The sequence below is a fragment of the Ascaphus truei genome, chromosome 7, assembly GCF_040206685.1.
Source record: "Ascaphus truei isolate aAscTru1 chromosome 7, aAscTru1.hap1, whole genome shotgun sequence".
NCBI lineage: Eukaryota > Metazoa > Chordata > Amphibia > Anura > Ascaphidae > Ascaphus > Ascaphus truei.
Window position 1 is genome coordinate 64,297,175 of NC_134489.1, and position 16,380 is coordinate 64,313,554.

The following is a 16,380-nucleotide window of genomic DNA, read 5'->3' on the forward strand; positions in this document are numbered from 1 at the left end:
CTTATTGGGTAACATCTCATGGTATAATTTGTTTAAACAATTGTTTTGATATTTATGGAATTTGTGGCGCCTATTCAAATCATTTGAGTACACATACCCTGGTTTCTGTCACAATATATATATATATATATATATATATAGTATGGTGTAGCTTTCAAGAACTCCTCTTTTGATGTGATAAGGTAAGGTTAAGGGTAGCATATACAGTACTATATACATTATAAATTCACACTGTGGGGTCAGAAACAAAAGAATGGCCATGTTCAGTGGAGTTACACGCAAGAGGTCCTTCAATGTGGCCTCCTCGTGCCCACACCATGAGCTCGTACCACCACTGGAATGGGACATTTGGTCACACCCTCTGCCGCAGCCAATCCGCCGCTGGTTCCTCTGCTGCCGGCCACTTCTACAATAAAGTACTTGGCGGGTTAAATTTAGGGGTTTTAGTGGTTAGGGGGTTAACTTAAGGGATTTTAGGGTAAGGGCTTAAAGTTTTTAGGGTAGCATACATGCTTCTTAGGACCCTATTCAATATACTCCAAAAAGGTAGTTTTGGCCATTTTTGTGCATATTTAGGCCCACCTTCTTGCTTCAGCAACTTATCTGATCAGTTGCTAGAGGTCTTCAGGATTTGTGGAAACAATAACATCTGCAATAAAAACAATGTCTTCGGTGGCTGAATTATTCACTGTTGATTTTGATTCAATTTTCTTCCCAATTCAGTGTCTTGAACAATTCAAGTGTTGCTTTAAAAAGCTTTGGTGACATGGTGTCTCCCTGTCGCACTCCCTTGCCGATCCTTATCTTGCTTGTGTCTTTATGTAATCTAATGGTTGATGTGGCATTCTCGTAAATGTTCTGTATAATATTAATACTGCGTCTTCCTAGTGCATTAAAAATGGCGAGACGTAGACAGAATCAAATGCATCTTCTGGAAGGACGTATGGTACATCAGTAATGGTTTCTTCGCTCTGCTGTAATATGTCCTGTGTTATAAGCTCTCACGAGCAGGGCCCTCATTTACCTCTTTGTATCTGTTTGTCCTTATTTGTACTTAACTCTGTCTATGTAAAGATCATATCTCTGTACCCCACTGTACCACGCTGCAGAATATGTTGGAACTTTACATCTAAACGATTAGAATCGTTGGCGGCTCTGTCTGTCAGTGTGTCAATGTGTCCCTGTGTATCTGTAACACACACGAAACATACAACACACACACACGATACACACACCTCCTGCTGTCCGGCCTTCCTGCCTCTCACCTGTCTCCCCTACAATCTATCCTTAACGCTACTGCCAGAATCACTCTACTCTTTCCTAAATCTGTCTCTGCGTCTCCCCTGCTGAAATCACTCCTCTAGCTTCCCATCAGATCCCGTATCACACTCTGAATTCTCTTCCTCACTTTTAAAGCTTTACACTTGAAAATGTGCCCTTGTATTCTCCAACGTCTTAGCGTGAAAATACACCGTCTGCCGACTCAGGACGACTTCCAACCTCCGGAGGATTTACCCCACTCTTATAGCGCTGATGATCTGGGAAAACAAAATGGCGGACGAGCTCGGGAAAAGACAGTAATTGAGTCAGACAAGCTTTGTCAAAAACTGTTCTCTCATTTATTGAAGGTCTACAGCCGGTTTATATAGCAAACTTGAGCATAGAAAATAGCACAGATATGAGAACATACTTCCCCTTTTACTTCCCAGTCTGTCTATCTCAGCAAAATGACAGTTAGACAATTTATGGTCTGAGAAAGGGGCTCAATACCGAGTTAGGAGGCCGCTAAGGAAATGGCAGTATATTGTGAAATGCATTGTTGTGTAACTTATGCCCGGTACGGCTGAAGACAAGTTCCTGTTTTCTACAGGGCAAAAATAAGTCTGAATAAGTCTGAACAAACATAGTTCAGCTAAAGATAAGTAGGTGACAGGTCAAGACACATTCTCAGACCTGCCTGCACAGCACAATTACATATGGCATGTGATTAGTTCCTGAGACTTAAACGTTAGTACAGAATAGTTATAGAAAAATGGTTATCCAGCAATCAAAATGGAGTCCCCCCTTATATGCACATTTACAATCCCCCCTTTTGTCATCACAAAATGACAATTAACCTCTAGGATATGGGGGTCTCGTATTGGATTTGAATGTTATCATAATCCATCAAAGGTATCTGGACTCTAGTGGCAGTAGGTCCAGAGTTACGTATCATATTTGAGAAACTGTGAATGGGGGCATTAACGTCCAGTGATGCATATGTGTGATCAATGGACTTACCAAAGGGCATAATCATTTTACATAAAGATAAGCACATAAATTTGCAGCATGAAAAAATAATAACTAATACTACGATTATACTAGTGATTACTATCAGTCCCATAAGAAGTTTCCTTCCCTTATTTTGTCGTGGGTCCATAACCTAACAACTACTATATTGTTTTTGATATTGTTGATATATTTTGTCGTACTGAAATAGTGGTGCAGGTTTTGGGGGTCCGAAGAAAATAAAAATATATATAAATATATATGGCCACAGGAGTTCTTGTTTGTAGAGAGATATATATCGGTGTGGCTGGTATGATATCTTTTCTGTTTACCAGGTTGACTATTACTACAAAAACTATTACCAATTTCTAAATTACTATTCACACTGCTCTTCTGTAACTATTAGCACATTATGGCGGCTAAAATTTGTGAAAATCGGTGGGGGCTAATTTCTACCGGGAGCGATTGCACAAATATCCATCTTGCACGCATCTTTCATACTGCATTTATTCAGAATGGCAAAACAGCAAAATGGCTGCTATGGTAAAACATGGCTGACTTATGATCCTTTCCTTGTGGCTGACACACGCCTCTGGGTGACCTCCCACTTTCCTCATAGCCTCATATCCAATCTTCTTAGTCCCCTCTTATTCTTTAGAGACAGTCTATTTAAAGAACAGTTAACCATTGCATAGTCCTGCTGGACCAGGAGATTGTCCAATTGTGCCTTGTCATTCTTTTTCGGCCATTATATCGGCACAGTTGATTTCTTCTCGGTCTCTTCTTCTGGGGGACTGCTGACATCACCGAAAAGAGGCATAGCGTCGGTGGGGGTGCAACGCACTTCTGGATCAAAGTTTACTGCATATGACACATACATAGAGAGTGATGAGTAGGACAGACACACACACAAAAGCATCCAATAGCTTCGCTTCCAGAGAACTAATCCAACCACCAAGTCCCAACAAATCCCATCCGTCATCTCTACCTTTAAACACTGGACTATTTTCCCCAAATAACATGACCTGTTCTAGTTGCAGGGTAATATTCTATCTGTCCTCCTATCACAGAGTCAATAACTTCCCTAGGGCAAACTCTTATTTCTACACCCTTCATAACCAATTTCTTATAGATGGTTCTACAAATGTCTTATATCATATTGTCTTTTTCTCAAGGGGTTAAATATAACACTTATTTTCCCTGGGGTGCAACCTATTGAATATAGATAGTATATTGGGTTATATTATACATAAAATATGGGCTTTGTTTACTAGGATTCCATTGTGTGACAAAAGGTGTGCATATATGCTATACACAAATCAATAAAAACAAAATAACAATTACTAAACAAAATATACCTGTTCCTACCCTATCGTCTTTGTGTGCACACTATTTACACAAACCTAATAGACTATACATTTATAATTAAAATAACAAAACCTGTAAAGAAAAAAGATTATTAAAAAGTTCAAAGTTCATATGTTGAGGCCTGGAATTTTGGCTGTGTCTCTAGGCTTTTCCACTTTGGATACGGTGTAGATTGAAGCAACTGTGGGTGGTGCTGGGATAATTTTCATATGCGTAACGTGGATCCAAAAAGAGACCTCTGCCACTTTATTTGCTGTAGTGGTGATGAGTAGTACTTTTAATAGTAGTAGTAGCGCCTTTTCATCTGGGATGAAGAACGTTCTTGCGTAGGAAATGCTTGACCATTAACCCATCTCTCGTAGGTGCACTTTCAACTTTGACATGTGCCTAGAGAGACTCAAAAATATATCAGTTGCATACAATACTTACTAATTGTTTTACTACACAGTCACTGTGGTCTTGACTTTGCTACAATATAAATTCATTCAAATTGGTGCCTCAGCTATTGCCAAACCAAAAGAAAAAAAATGACTAAAATAATTCTGTATAGAACTTCAAACTAATTACTTGTAATATAATTTCTTTGAAAAGTGCCGAGCACACTGCCAACCTTAAAAGGCACTCAGCATTATTCTTAAAAATAAATAAATGATAATTTCAGATTTCGTTCATCCCGGGCACTAACCCATCTAATAATTTCAGATTTCGTTCATCCCGGGCACTAACCCATCTAACTTCTGGGCATAGACAGCTATATGATAAACAGCAATAATACCCCTCCTTTGTTCACATATTTTATATATGAACAATATTACAGAAAGGATAACAGCATTCAAAACATAACTAACTATTGTTGTTTGATCTGTAGCTAAACTAACTTGAATCCTTTGGGTATAAAATTTGCATTAAAAACACTGAAAACACTACTGAATATAAATATAAGCAACTATTGTCTTCTGACAGAAACATCCTGTAATATAAGAAATTATAGACACAGATTTAAAAACTTTTTTTTTTTTTTTTTTTTCGGATTGGAACAAGCTTGAAATAGCTTTCTGGGCATCCTGCCAAAACCTTGGAACAAAATAGATAAGAAAAAAAAAACTGTTAATTACATTACAATATAATTTGGGACATCTAAAAATGCAGCTCCTCACACGGCCTGATAAGAGAATAAAATGTGACACACAAAAGAAACAAAAATAATACAACAAAAATTACCAAGACAAGGCAATGCAAAAACTGTTTGATCCTGCTCGCAAACTATATTAATAAAACAGTTAAACCTAATTTGTAGCTACAGAGCTTCGGTTAATTTTCGTGTCTCAAATGTATCTCCGCACATTTTTTTCAACTGGAGAAGGGGGGCTAATTATTTTAGATTGTCTGGGCTGCTATTCTGATTCTCTCTCTCCCTCTCTCTCTCGACATGGAAATAGAGAAGTTGGAAAAGGATGTCTTTCTGGTTTTTAAGAAATCATCGTCTGGCCAGAACGAATAAATCCTCAAAATATACCAGTGACTGGGCTGAATTATATATTTTTTTTTTTCTTTTTTCTGACATTTGCCCATCTTTTTGTCCTTTTCTCTATAACCAGTCAAACTCTCCCTTTCCCATTATTGATTAGTTTGTGTTATAGTGCGGGTGTTTCTTACCTTTAAAATTTACACTTAACATGAGCAATTAATTATGTTCTTATTTCAGAAACACTTGCAAGTACCTAGATAATAATTGTATATATACAATAAACCGACATTCATATTATTCAATGCACATAAAACTTTCACATAGTTAGGATTCACTCAGATTATACAAGCACACAGGGATTACTTAATCAACCTTTTTACCATATTTATAAAATTTAATAAAACATTCTGGGGAAAAACTAATTTTCCTACCTTGAATTTACACACAAAACATATTTTCCACTAAGATTTACAATACTTGAGAATCTCAATACCGGCGGGAAAGACCCGTCTGAATTTAGACAAAAATATTCTACTAAAAAAAATTCTCTGGTTCCCTTCTTAGGGGCTGGTTTGCAATTCCTGGAAAAATATCTTGTCTCTTTACAATCATAGCACTTCCTGTCCTTTCTTTTCCCTTGCTTTCTTAGCTTCTCTGCTCTTTTTTTTTTTTTTTTCTTCTTACGTTATGTTAAATATAAATACAGCAGTTTGGAGTTATAACACATTTTTTTATTTTTTTTTAGCGTTGTTTGACAGACCTGCATAAAACTGTGCCACAGTGTCAGTATCTGATTCTGATTCATCCTGTGACTTTTCCCTGTCCCATGAACGGTCCCTGACAGGGGTTAATTCCTGCCTAGAGTCCGTCTCTTCCCCATCCGTACCGATCTGCCTGGCAGGCATATCAATAGGGACTGGTCTAGGGAGCCTATTGCTTCGGGTTCCCCATGAAGCCATAAGAACTTCTTTATCGGAGACTGCCTCAGAGCCTGTGACCTAGGAAAGGTTAAGGGATCAGGGTTTTTTTTTTTTTTTTTTTAGAACAGGGACACTGGGGTAAATTGGGGCTACCTATGGAAATGGTAATTGTCCCGATGCCATAGGGGCAGGGGGCAAATATGCATTTTGAGAGTTATATATATATATAAAAAAAATTCAGTTGACAGCACTTAAAAGATACAATTTTGACACAGGCTGCAGCGCATTCCGTATCAGTTTTAATAATGCTAAAATCAACCTCTGCTTCAGCACAATCCTGTGTGTCAGCTAACAATGATTCATATTCGCGTTTTTTTAGCAGTGCGAATCAAATCGTTCCTAGTAGTATTTTTAGGTATGAAAACAGATGATTGCGGTGTAACTAGGACAGGTTTGGCATTACTATGTGCGGGAGTTAATGTTACAGCACATGAATCAGTCAATACCTCTTTAAATTCCTCAGCTAGTTCCCTTACAGAAGCACAAAAATCCTTAACTCTATGATTGCTGGCTCCTGCAGATGACTCAGACGTCACAGAACCTGCTGAAGCAGTGGTTTCTTTAAGTTTCCTTAAAGGCAATTGGTTACGGGGTGATGGTATATCGGAATGAGACGAATCTGAAGTATCGTCTTCCCATTCACTCTCCCTGGAGACAGGGGGTGAAACGAGAGATGAAACTTTTGTGGAGCTTACGGTATTGGGAAGCTTTCTGTTTGGGCTTTCTTTACAGGACGACTTATGATGCTCAGATTCAGATAGGTGTGCCACCTCTGATTCTGCATCGTCTCTCAACTCCACATAGGTGGGTAGAGAGGGCTGTGGGCAAATGCCATTACTCTCCTCCCTGCGTACGGATGCAGGAGGTTTGGGGTGATGACTTGCAGCATAGTGTGATAACGCTGCCAACATGTTAGGATCAAAACTTGGAAAATAGTGGCACAGGTGTGATAGGACTATACGGGGGTATTTGTAACATCACAGAAGGCGGCGGTGTTGGGGGTAAAATATCTGGAGGAAAAAACTCCTGTGGGGGTGCATTAGGGGCTTGGGAATACATTGTAGTGAGATTATCAGGCGGGGGTGGCCAAATTGGCTCCTCAAATTTTGGGGTATTATTTTGTTTAGCCTCATCAATGTGAGGTGCAACTTTTACCCAAATGCGGCCACATAATGCCATATAATGCATGTCCCACTCGGGATCAGGCTGAAACCATAGCCATTCAGGATCTCCACCCAAACATAATCCTTTTATCATTGTCATATGAAATGCGGCAAAACTACCTTCCCATCATTTAGACAATACAATACACACTTGATTAAAATAACCAAAATCAAGCAAGCACTGCACTGTAAAAATATATGAGCAACACAGCGTGATATCATGCACTTATATACTTAGCACTTATATACTTAGCACTTATATACTCAGCACTTATATATCCTACGCACTGATATACTTATCACGTATATGTCTTACGCACAGATATACTCAGCACTTATATACTTATGCACTTATATATACTTAGCACTTTATATGTCTTATATATCTTATTTTATATATATAACGACATGCCCATGCACAATAATACAGAAAAAAGAAAAAATCCCTTAAAAATCCCGTACAATCCTCCTCCCCCCTTAAAAAAAAAATACACTTTTCCCACAGACACTTTAAGAGTTTTTCAAGCAGATACCCAACTATATCGCTTGTTCCTATCTCTCAACAGGGACTATAACCCTGTGTATATACTTCTGTCAAGGATTCATGTAATCCTGACTTCACTTTGAGTCCTTTACTCAAGTGTCTCTATGGTTTTTCCTTAACCTTGGATCATCCGGTGCAGCGGTAACTCTAAAAAACTTCTAAACTTTAAAACCTTATGGGCTCTTTTGGGCAAGAAGACACAGACGGATAATATACAGATAAAATATATATCTTGTATGCTTACCCCGAATGTGGCTTCTTTCCCAACTTCCGACACCATGAAAATGTGCCCTTGTATTCTCCAACGTCTTAGCGTGAAAATACACCGTCTGCCGACTCAGGACGACTTCCAACCTCCGGAGGATTTACCCCACTCTTATAGCGCTGATGATCTGGGAAAACAAAATGGCGGACGAGCTCGGGAGAAGACAGTAATTGAGTCAGACAAGCTTTGTCAAAAACTGTTCTCTCATTTATTGAAGGTCTACAGCCGGTTTATATAGCAAACTTGAGCATAGAAAATAGCACAGATATGAGAACATACTTCCCCTTTTACTTCCCAGTCTGTCTATCTCAGCAAAATGACAGTTAGACAATTTATGGTCTGAGAAAGGGGCTCAATACCGAGTTAGGAGGCCGCTAAGGAAATGGCAGTATATTGTGAAATGCATTGTTGTGTAACTTATGCCCGGTACGGCTGAAGACAAGTTCCTGTTTTCTACAGGGCAAAAATAAGTCTGAATAAGTCTGAACAAACATAGTTCAGCTAAAGATAAGTAGGTGACAGGTCAAGACACATTCTCAGACCTGCCTGCACAGCACAATTACATATGGCATGTGATTAGTTCCTGAGACTTAAACGTTAGTACAGAATAGTTATAGAAAAATGGTTATCCAGCAATCAAAATGGAGTCCCCCCTTATATGCACATTTACAACACTCTTCTGCCCCTCCTTATATCTCAGCCCTAATTTCTCGCTATACATCATCCCGACTCTTCCGTTCTGCTCAAGGATGTCTTCTCTATGCCTCCTTTCTATCTAAAGCCCTCTCCCGTCTTAACACCTTTCTCACTGACTGCCTCACACCTCTGGAATGCCCTTCCCCTCAATATCCGGCTAGCACCCTCTCTATCCACCTTTAAGACTCATCTTAAAACACACCTCATCGAAGCATACGAGTAGCGCCGTGGCTGATACTTTACACCTCATACATCGACCTTGGCCCCTTGCAGATGCTCTTACGAGAACGCCCTCCTACTGTCTCTGTACGTTCTTCCTACTTACCAATTAGATTGTGAGCTCTTCGGGGCAGCGATGTCTTTTGCTAAGTGTCACTTACGTCTGAAGCACTTCCTCCCATTATGTGTTACTTATATTATTTGTTATTTATATGATTGCCACGTGTATTACTGACACACACACACATCTAGATCTTGGCCTCTTCATAGGCACAGGGCTCCTCCACCCCATCCCCCCTCCGCCAAAAAAAACCAACTACATAAACATGACTTCTCAAATGTAACCCAAGGCCTCAGCTGAGTCCTAATCAGAGGTCTGTTGGTCCATTGAAATCAATCAAGAGTCGGGTCCCTTGATAAGCCTTTCTCAACATTGATTGAAATGATCCTCAGGTTGCTTGAAGAATAACCATATTTGGAAATTAGTTGAACATTAAAAAAAGTTTACATTATATTCAATCTTTATATTTGATCTCCTTCTTCACGTCCTCTCTCCTCTACTGTCGGAAATGATAAGGCCATTGGACTGCAGACCTATTTGTCATGTTTGGTTAACAGACTGGTAGCTATAGTTGGGGGGGGGGGGGAGGTTGTGTGTATTTGGGGTGGGGATAGTATGGAGCATTCATAAATGCAAATTCAACAATTATTACGTTTTATTGAAAATCTACATTCAGGAGATCATAGCTCACATCAAAATAAATTAACTGTTTTAAACAAAACAAAAAAAGCTATTACAATCACGTTCTATTATCAAAAAACTATTAATGATATGTAATATGATGTATTTACTTATATTGCCTGCTTTGTGTTCTAACATCATTTTTTATAATGACCTATGGAAACAAATAATAGGTATAATTCGATCAAAAACCTTATATTTGTCAGAAACGACACACATATTCCCAGCAAGCTCAAACCACAACACCCACCAGAGCTCACCCCTCCCCTCCTTTTTAACTTGGGAGGTTTTCTCATTTTGCTGTGTGGACAGGACCTACTATGGTTGTTCCCCCTCATACAGGGGTAAAAGGGAAGGTTCATAGTGTAGTGTTAGGACCTGCAAATTTGGTTATACCTTGACGTTGGTACGCAGGCTTATGACGCTTTGGCCAAAGGGTTTAACTAAATAACCAAGAAAATTTTATTATTGAAGTATTTAACTTTATACTTATTACCATATATGTTTTGTCAATTGGATGTATCATTGGGCTCCCCTTTCTTAAGTTGTGTTTATCAGAAACTACATTTTTTTTTTAAAGTACAAAATACCTCCAATAGAAAATCCAACAATCTGCCTAGCCATTTTTTTTTAGATATTAGTGGCAAAAAAAAAAGTGTCTTAAAAGTGTATTATTGGAACTTTTTCATGGAACGTCTGAAACTTGCATAGGCTATATTGGGATCAGCTGGAATAATTAGCACCACATTTTGCACACAGCATCTTTTAAGTCCAAATCAAAGTGTACCACATTTGTGCAAATACATCCAGCTGATTGCAGGATACAACGGTTGTTTTTTACATTTGATACAAGGTAGTGTACATGCTACTGACCCATATCTATGTGAGCACTATTTTGACCCTGTGTACTTTACTCATTCTATATATCAACTCTCCTGGAAACACACAGCAATAGCTCCACCATGTGACAGAAAAGAGGAGTGCAGAGAGATAGGCTGTCTCCCTCTCACTCCTTTTCCCTCTCTCCCCTACTCTCTCTTTTCACCATCCATCCTATGTTCTTTCTCTCTTCCACTCTCCTTCCTTCCCCTCCGTCTCCGTCTAATCTCTGCTATCTCTCTCCCTTCTCTTTAGCCTCCCATTCTACTCCTCTCTCCCTCTCCTTTCTCTACCTCCCCCCTTTCTATACCTTTCTCTCTCTCCCTCTGTACTTCTTGCGCTCTTTCCCTCCCTCCCTTTCTCTTTCTCCTCTCGCCCCCCCCTCTCCCGCTTTGTCTCCCTCCCTTCATCTCTCCGGTTTCACCTTCTCACCTGCCTATCTCTCGACACAGAGTTAATTGGATTTATATTAATCAGCAGATACAAACTCTGTCATTTTAGGTCATTAGGAGATCAGAGGGCGTGGAGAGGTCACAGGGGTTACAGAGAGATCATAGGTTACATAATGAGGTCACAATGAAGTCAGAGTTCACTTGGAAATCAGAGGTTATAGAGGTGGAAGGTTTAAAGAGGTCAGAGGGAGGTGAGAGGTTGTGGAGAGGTCACAGGGAACTGAGTGGTCGTGATGATGTCACGTGATGATGTGGAAGGTGAACGGAGATAACAGGAAGTCACATGGTGATCAGGACTTATGCAGTGGTCTAATGGAGGTGAGAGCTCATAGGTCAAAGAAGGGAGCAGACAAGGCGCTTTTCTCTGAACGGATTTTCAGGAAACGAAACGGGAGAAATCAGTGGATCCAAGAGAGCGACAGACTGGCAGAATGTAATGAGCTCCGAGACCGCCACAGACACCTGCGAAAGACAGAAAGATTTAAAGAGACCAGAGCTCAGAGCAGACAACAGAGTCACAGGGAATGTCAGAAAGAGAGGCGCTTCGAGAGAGCTTGTCAGAGAAACCTGAGCGAGACAGGAGCTCTGAGACCGCCAGAGACACCCGAGAGTCAGGAGCTTCGAGAGATAGACTAACAGAACGGCATGAGCCCCAAGACCGCCAGAGACATCTTAGAGACAGAGAGATACTGAGACAGATAGGAGCTCACAGGACAGCCAGAGACACTTGAAAGACAGCGAGATAGTCAACAGGATAGGGGTCCCACCCTCTCTATTATTTAGTACAGAGAATGATAAAGAACAGAAATAATAACATTAACAGAGAAAATGGGGGCGCTTAAAAAATCATTATAACATTCCTTTCACCCTCTTCCCAATATATTCCCCCCCACACTCCCTGTCTTTCTCCCTCTCTCTCTTCCTGGAGGGTGGAAAGGATAAGGGGACACACGGGGAAGTACTTCTTTACAGAAAGTTTGGTAGATTTGTGGAATAGATTCTAGGTGCACTTTATAGGAACAAATCCTCCCTAAGGCCTGGGACATAGTGATTTTATGCGGGCGGTAGCGCACTGAGGTTCAGGGAAAGCGGTGCTTTCCCTGGCCTTACCCAGCGTGCCGTCCGTGGGCGTGTCGGGGGCAGGTCTGGGGGCGGGCCAGTGACGTCACGGAGCTGGTTCGCCCTCATTGGGCGAACCGCTCACGTGACCGGCCCTGCGCTCCGGCAAGCAGGAAAATCTGAAACCTCCGTGAGACACACGCTTCCCCAAGCGTGCGGACGCGTGCTCGAGCCCCTGCTAAAGCCGCTCTCATTGCGGCTGCAGGGGCTCAGTGCCGAGCAGCAGCACGGGTCAGAACGGGTCGGCGAATAAGCGCTGACCATGACCGAGGCCTAAGTCTGCTGGTCAGAAAGCGTGTCGCACAGCAGATGCTAATGCCAATTATCGACTATGGGGACATAGTATACGACTCGGCACCCCAAACTCACCTTAGCAAACGTGATATCCTCTACAATTCAATATGCTGTTTTGTTCTCCAATGCAACTACAACACACATCACTGCGAAATGCTCAAAGAACTAGATTGGTCATCACTAGAGTCTAGGCGCAAAGTTCACCTTTCCTGTCTTGCCTTCAAATACTTTCTGGCAAGCTACCCAGCTATCTGAACAAGCTCCTCACCCCTACCACATGCAGCACTTATCTGAGATCTGACTCCAAAAGACTGTTCCTGGTCCCAAGGTTCAGCAAAGTATCCAGCCGCTCCTCCTTTCCTTACCGTGCACCCCAAAACTGGAACAATCTACCGGAGACTCTCACAGCCACCACCAGTCTAAGTTCTTTCAACACTAAAGCCGTCTCACATTTTAACCTGGTCTGTAACAGTTACATACGCCTATAATATATATTATCTCTAACTGTGCATGCAATGTCTTGTGTATAATGTATACCCTGTTCACTTATGTAACTATGTATTTGTGACCATTAACCATGTATTATTTGTCATGATCAATCTATGCCCAGGACATACCTGAAAATGAGAGGTAACTCTCAATGTATTACTTCCTGGTAAAACATTTTATAAATAAATAATAGACATAGGGGCTAATACAGTAAGCCTAGTAAGGGAACCCAAACATGCTTGGGATGGGCATAAAGCTATCCTGAATATAAAAGAAAGCCACAGATCTAATAATAATCATAGCATGTTTACAGAGACATTTTGCAGGCTGTGGTCCCTGCCCCGTGGAGCTTACAATCTATTTTTGGCGCCTGATGCACAGGGAGATAAAGTGACACAGAGCCGACACCGGGAATTGAACCAGGCTCCCCTGCTTCAAACTCTCGGTGTCTTTACTCACTGAGCCACTCCTTCTCCCCTAATAGAGTGTTACAGCAGATTGAAAATGGGCATCCAAGGTGCGGCAAGTGATTCTTATCTGCTGTCAAATTCTATGTTTATATGTTTCCTACCCCCTCTCGCCCTCCCCGTCTCTCTTTCTCAAACCTCTCACTGCCTCCCCTCTCTTTTCCTCTCCCTCACATCTTTTCTCTCCTCTCTTCCTCCTTCTCGATAACTGCTCTCTCCCCCCCCCCTCTAACTCCCCTCCTCCCCCCCTCTAACTCCCCTCCTCCCCCCCTCTAACTCCCCTCCTCCCTTCTTTCTTTTTTTTTCTCACCTTTATTCTGTCTACATTAATTTCCATTTTTAGTTGTTCCACTGTTTGTCGAGCCTCTGTGATTCTGGTCATGTTGTTCGACATCCTGTAACACAGTCACAATATCACAACGGCACAACACAGTGACAGTCACAGCCAAGCCCTGAGTCAGAGGGAGGGGGGGGGGGGGAGCTACATCAGAATAACAGGGACAGGGACGGGGGGGGGGGGGGGAGGGGGAATGTAATTCCATGTAATTAAATTCCCCCAGGGTGTGTGTATCTGTGGTGTATATGTATACACATGTGCGCGTGTGTGTGTGTGTGATATATACACACATATTGTCACATATACATACATACGTAAGAATCTTTCTTGTCGCATATATATATATATATACACACACACATACACACACATACACACTTTACAGTATATAGCTGTTTGTGTAGCTGCTCCCTGGGGCTGAGTATCATTTAATTATCTCCTTGGTGCCACATCTCCCGGTATACCCCCTTGGCGCATGTAATTAAATCTGACATTTGTATTATAGCCAGAGACACTGCCTGTATATACAAGAATATATACTGACAGTACATACCATGATACACTTACTGTATATACTCAGACACTCTCTCTATATACCCAGTTACACTGTATATGCACGCATACACTGTCCATCAATATATTGACCCCCAAGGGCTGACAATTGGGGTCCAGCAGTGCCGCTCCATTAGCCCCTCCCCTGCCAGACAACTACAGAGTATCACTCCATTATCCCCTTTCCTGCTAGACAACTGCAGAGTATCACTCCATTATCCCCTTCCCTGCTTGGACTACTGCAGAGCATTGCTCCCTGTGTTATTCTCCTCTGCCAAAGACCTGCAGTGTCGGTCCCTCAACCTCTCCCCTGCCAGAAATCTGCAGAGCATCTCTTTTAACCCCTCCCCTGCCAGAGACGTGCAGAGCATTGTTCCCTTTAACCCCTCCACTGCCAGAGACCTGCGGATCGTCTCTATTAACCCCTCCCCTGCCAGAGACCTGAAGAGCATTGCTCCCTTAATCTCTCCCCTGCCAAAGACCTGCAGAGTATCATCTGTTTAACCCCTCCTCTGCCAGACATCTGCAGAGTGTTGCTCCATTACAACGTTTACTCACCGGGACGGTGTGAGTGAGACAATCTGGGGAGAGACAGCTCTTCCTCTCTCTGAGATCCGAGTGCATGTGACAGGTGACAACTAACACGGTGACATCTCCCAGCTCGGAGAACTCCCCAGAGAGAGGGAGGAGGGAGAGAGGCAGGTGTGTCACAAAGGCAAGGAAGCGTCACCAAGACAGACCGCAAACCTGAGATTTACAAATACACACAGTATAGGTGTGGCTGCCACTCTGCGGGGAGAGGGTCAAACTCCCAGGTTCCCTATGTCTGTGTCACTGTGTCACCCTACAGGGGGAGGAACAGACTCCCAGGTCCCCTTTGTCTGAGTTAGTGTCACCCTGCGGTGGGAGGGACAGACGCACAAGTTCCTTTTGTCTGTGTAAATGTGTCATTCTACAGGACGAAGAGACTATACCCTGCTATATGCATACAGTGACTGAAGGGAATATACCCTGCTATCAGGGCCGGCGCAAGGGTTTTATGCGCCCTAGGCGAAACTTCAAATTTGCACCCCAGTTGTATTCTGTCTTACCCGTGCTGGCCGCCTCCGTTCTGCCCCCCCTGCTTCTCCTTCAAAGTCGAGCGTCAAATGACGCCACGGACGTCACAACCGACGTCTTGTTGCCATGGACAACTGTGACGGTGCGACATCAAATGTAATGACATCACGTTACTATGGTAACGTCTGCGGCGTCATATGACGCTGGATTCTGAAGGAGAAGCAGGGCGGCAGGCACAAGCAAGGGCGGTGGATTTGTAAATCTGCCGCTGGGCGTAGCTATCGGGGGCTGCCGGGGGTGCGATTATTATTAATGCGTCCCTAGGACCGTGGCGCCCTAGTCGACTGCCTAGGTTCACCTAATGGACGGGCCGGCCCTGCCTGCTATATACACACAAAATCTATTGTCTCAGGTACTTTTTTGAAAGGTCAATCATTTAATTAAAAGGAATACTACATTTTATTGCCCTGTGTACTCTGACCCCAGATATGTATAGGTTTACGTACTTTTTTTGGCCAGTACCGACCCCCAGATTAGCAGGATTTTTCACACCTGAATTTTTGTGAATCGAATGCAAAAAGGCGCTCCCCATCGCGGGTCACAAATAAAGTGTCTGTGGAGTTAATACTGGAGTTAGAAGTGGAGGCGTAGAATACAAGAAAAACATCTACACTCTGCACTACTACTCACAACTCTACACCTGTGAGAACTTGATGCTCTGATAATTTGTACTCTTACTATCCTCAATACCTGGGAAGTCTCTCCTCCTGCATCTCACTATGCACGCCCTCTTGCTTTTTCTACTTACCGTTTACTCACTCCTTTGTAAACGTTTCTGTTTTCTCCAACTTCCCCACTCCCCTCCAAAGCACCTCTTTCCCAAAAACTTCTTTACCTCTCCATAAAAAGCATCCCCACAAATCCTCTTTTCACACTCTAACTCCTTCCTGCTGCTGGGGATATCTCTCCTAATCATGTAGCTAGCCATATGCACACCTGCTCTCACCCACGCCTCCCTG

The 16,380-nt window shown here is 42.2% G+C and overlaps 1 protein-coding gene across 1 annotated transcript; it reads right to left on the reverse strand.

The window, feature by feature from the left end:
• Positions 1-1,592: 1,592 nt before the first annotated feature.
• On the reverse strand, positions 1,593-15,029 carry GNG8 (G protein subunit gamma 8). The gene is made up of 4 exons (XM_075608837.1): positions 14,861-15,029; positions 13,724-13,808; positions 8,300-11,506; positions 1,593-4,023 (listed from the first exon to the last, which is right to left on the reverse strand). Exons 2-3 carry the CDS (start codon positions 13,805-13,807, stop codon positions 11,378-11,380), a joined length of 213 nt encoding a protein of 70 aa, XP_075464952.1. The 5' UTR covers position 13,808; positions 14,861-15,029; the 3' UTR covers positions 1,593-4,023; positions 8,300-11,377.
• Between the last annotated feature and the right edge of the window lie 1,351 nt (positions 15,030-16,380).

Coding starts and splice junctions, on each gene's coding strand:
- GNG8 (XM_075608837.1), bottom strand. CDS start 13,807: ATGTCGAACAACATGACCAGAATCACAGAGGCTCGACAAACAGTGGAA. Junction 11,507..13,723: donor TTAATGTAGACAGAATAAAG/GTGAGAAAAAAA, acceptor TGTCTTTCGCAG/GTGTCTGTGGCGGTCTCGGA.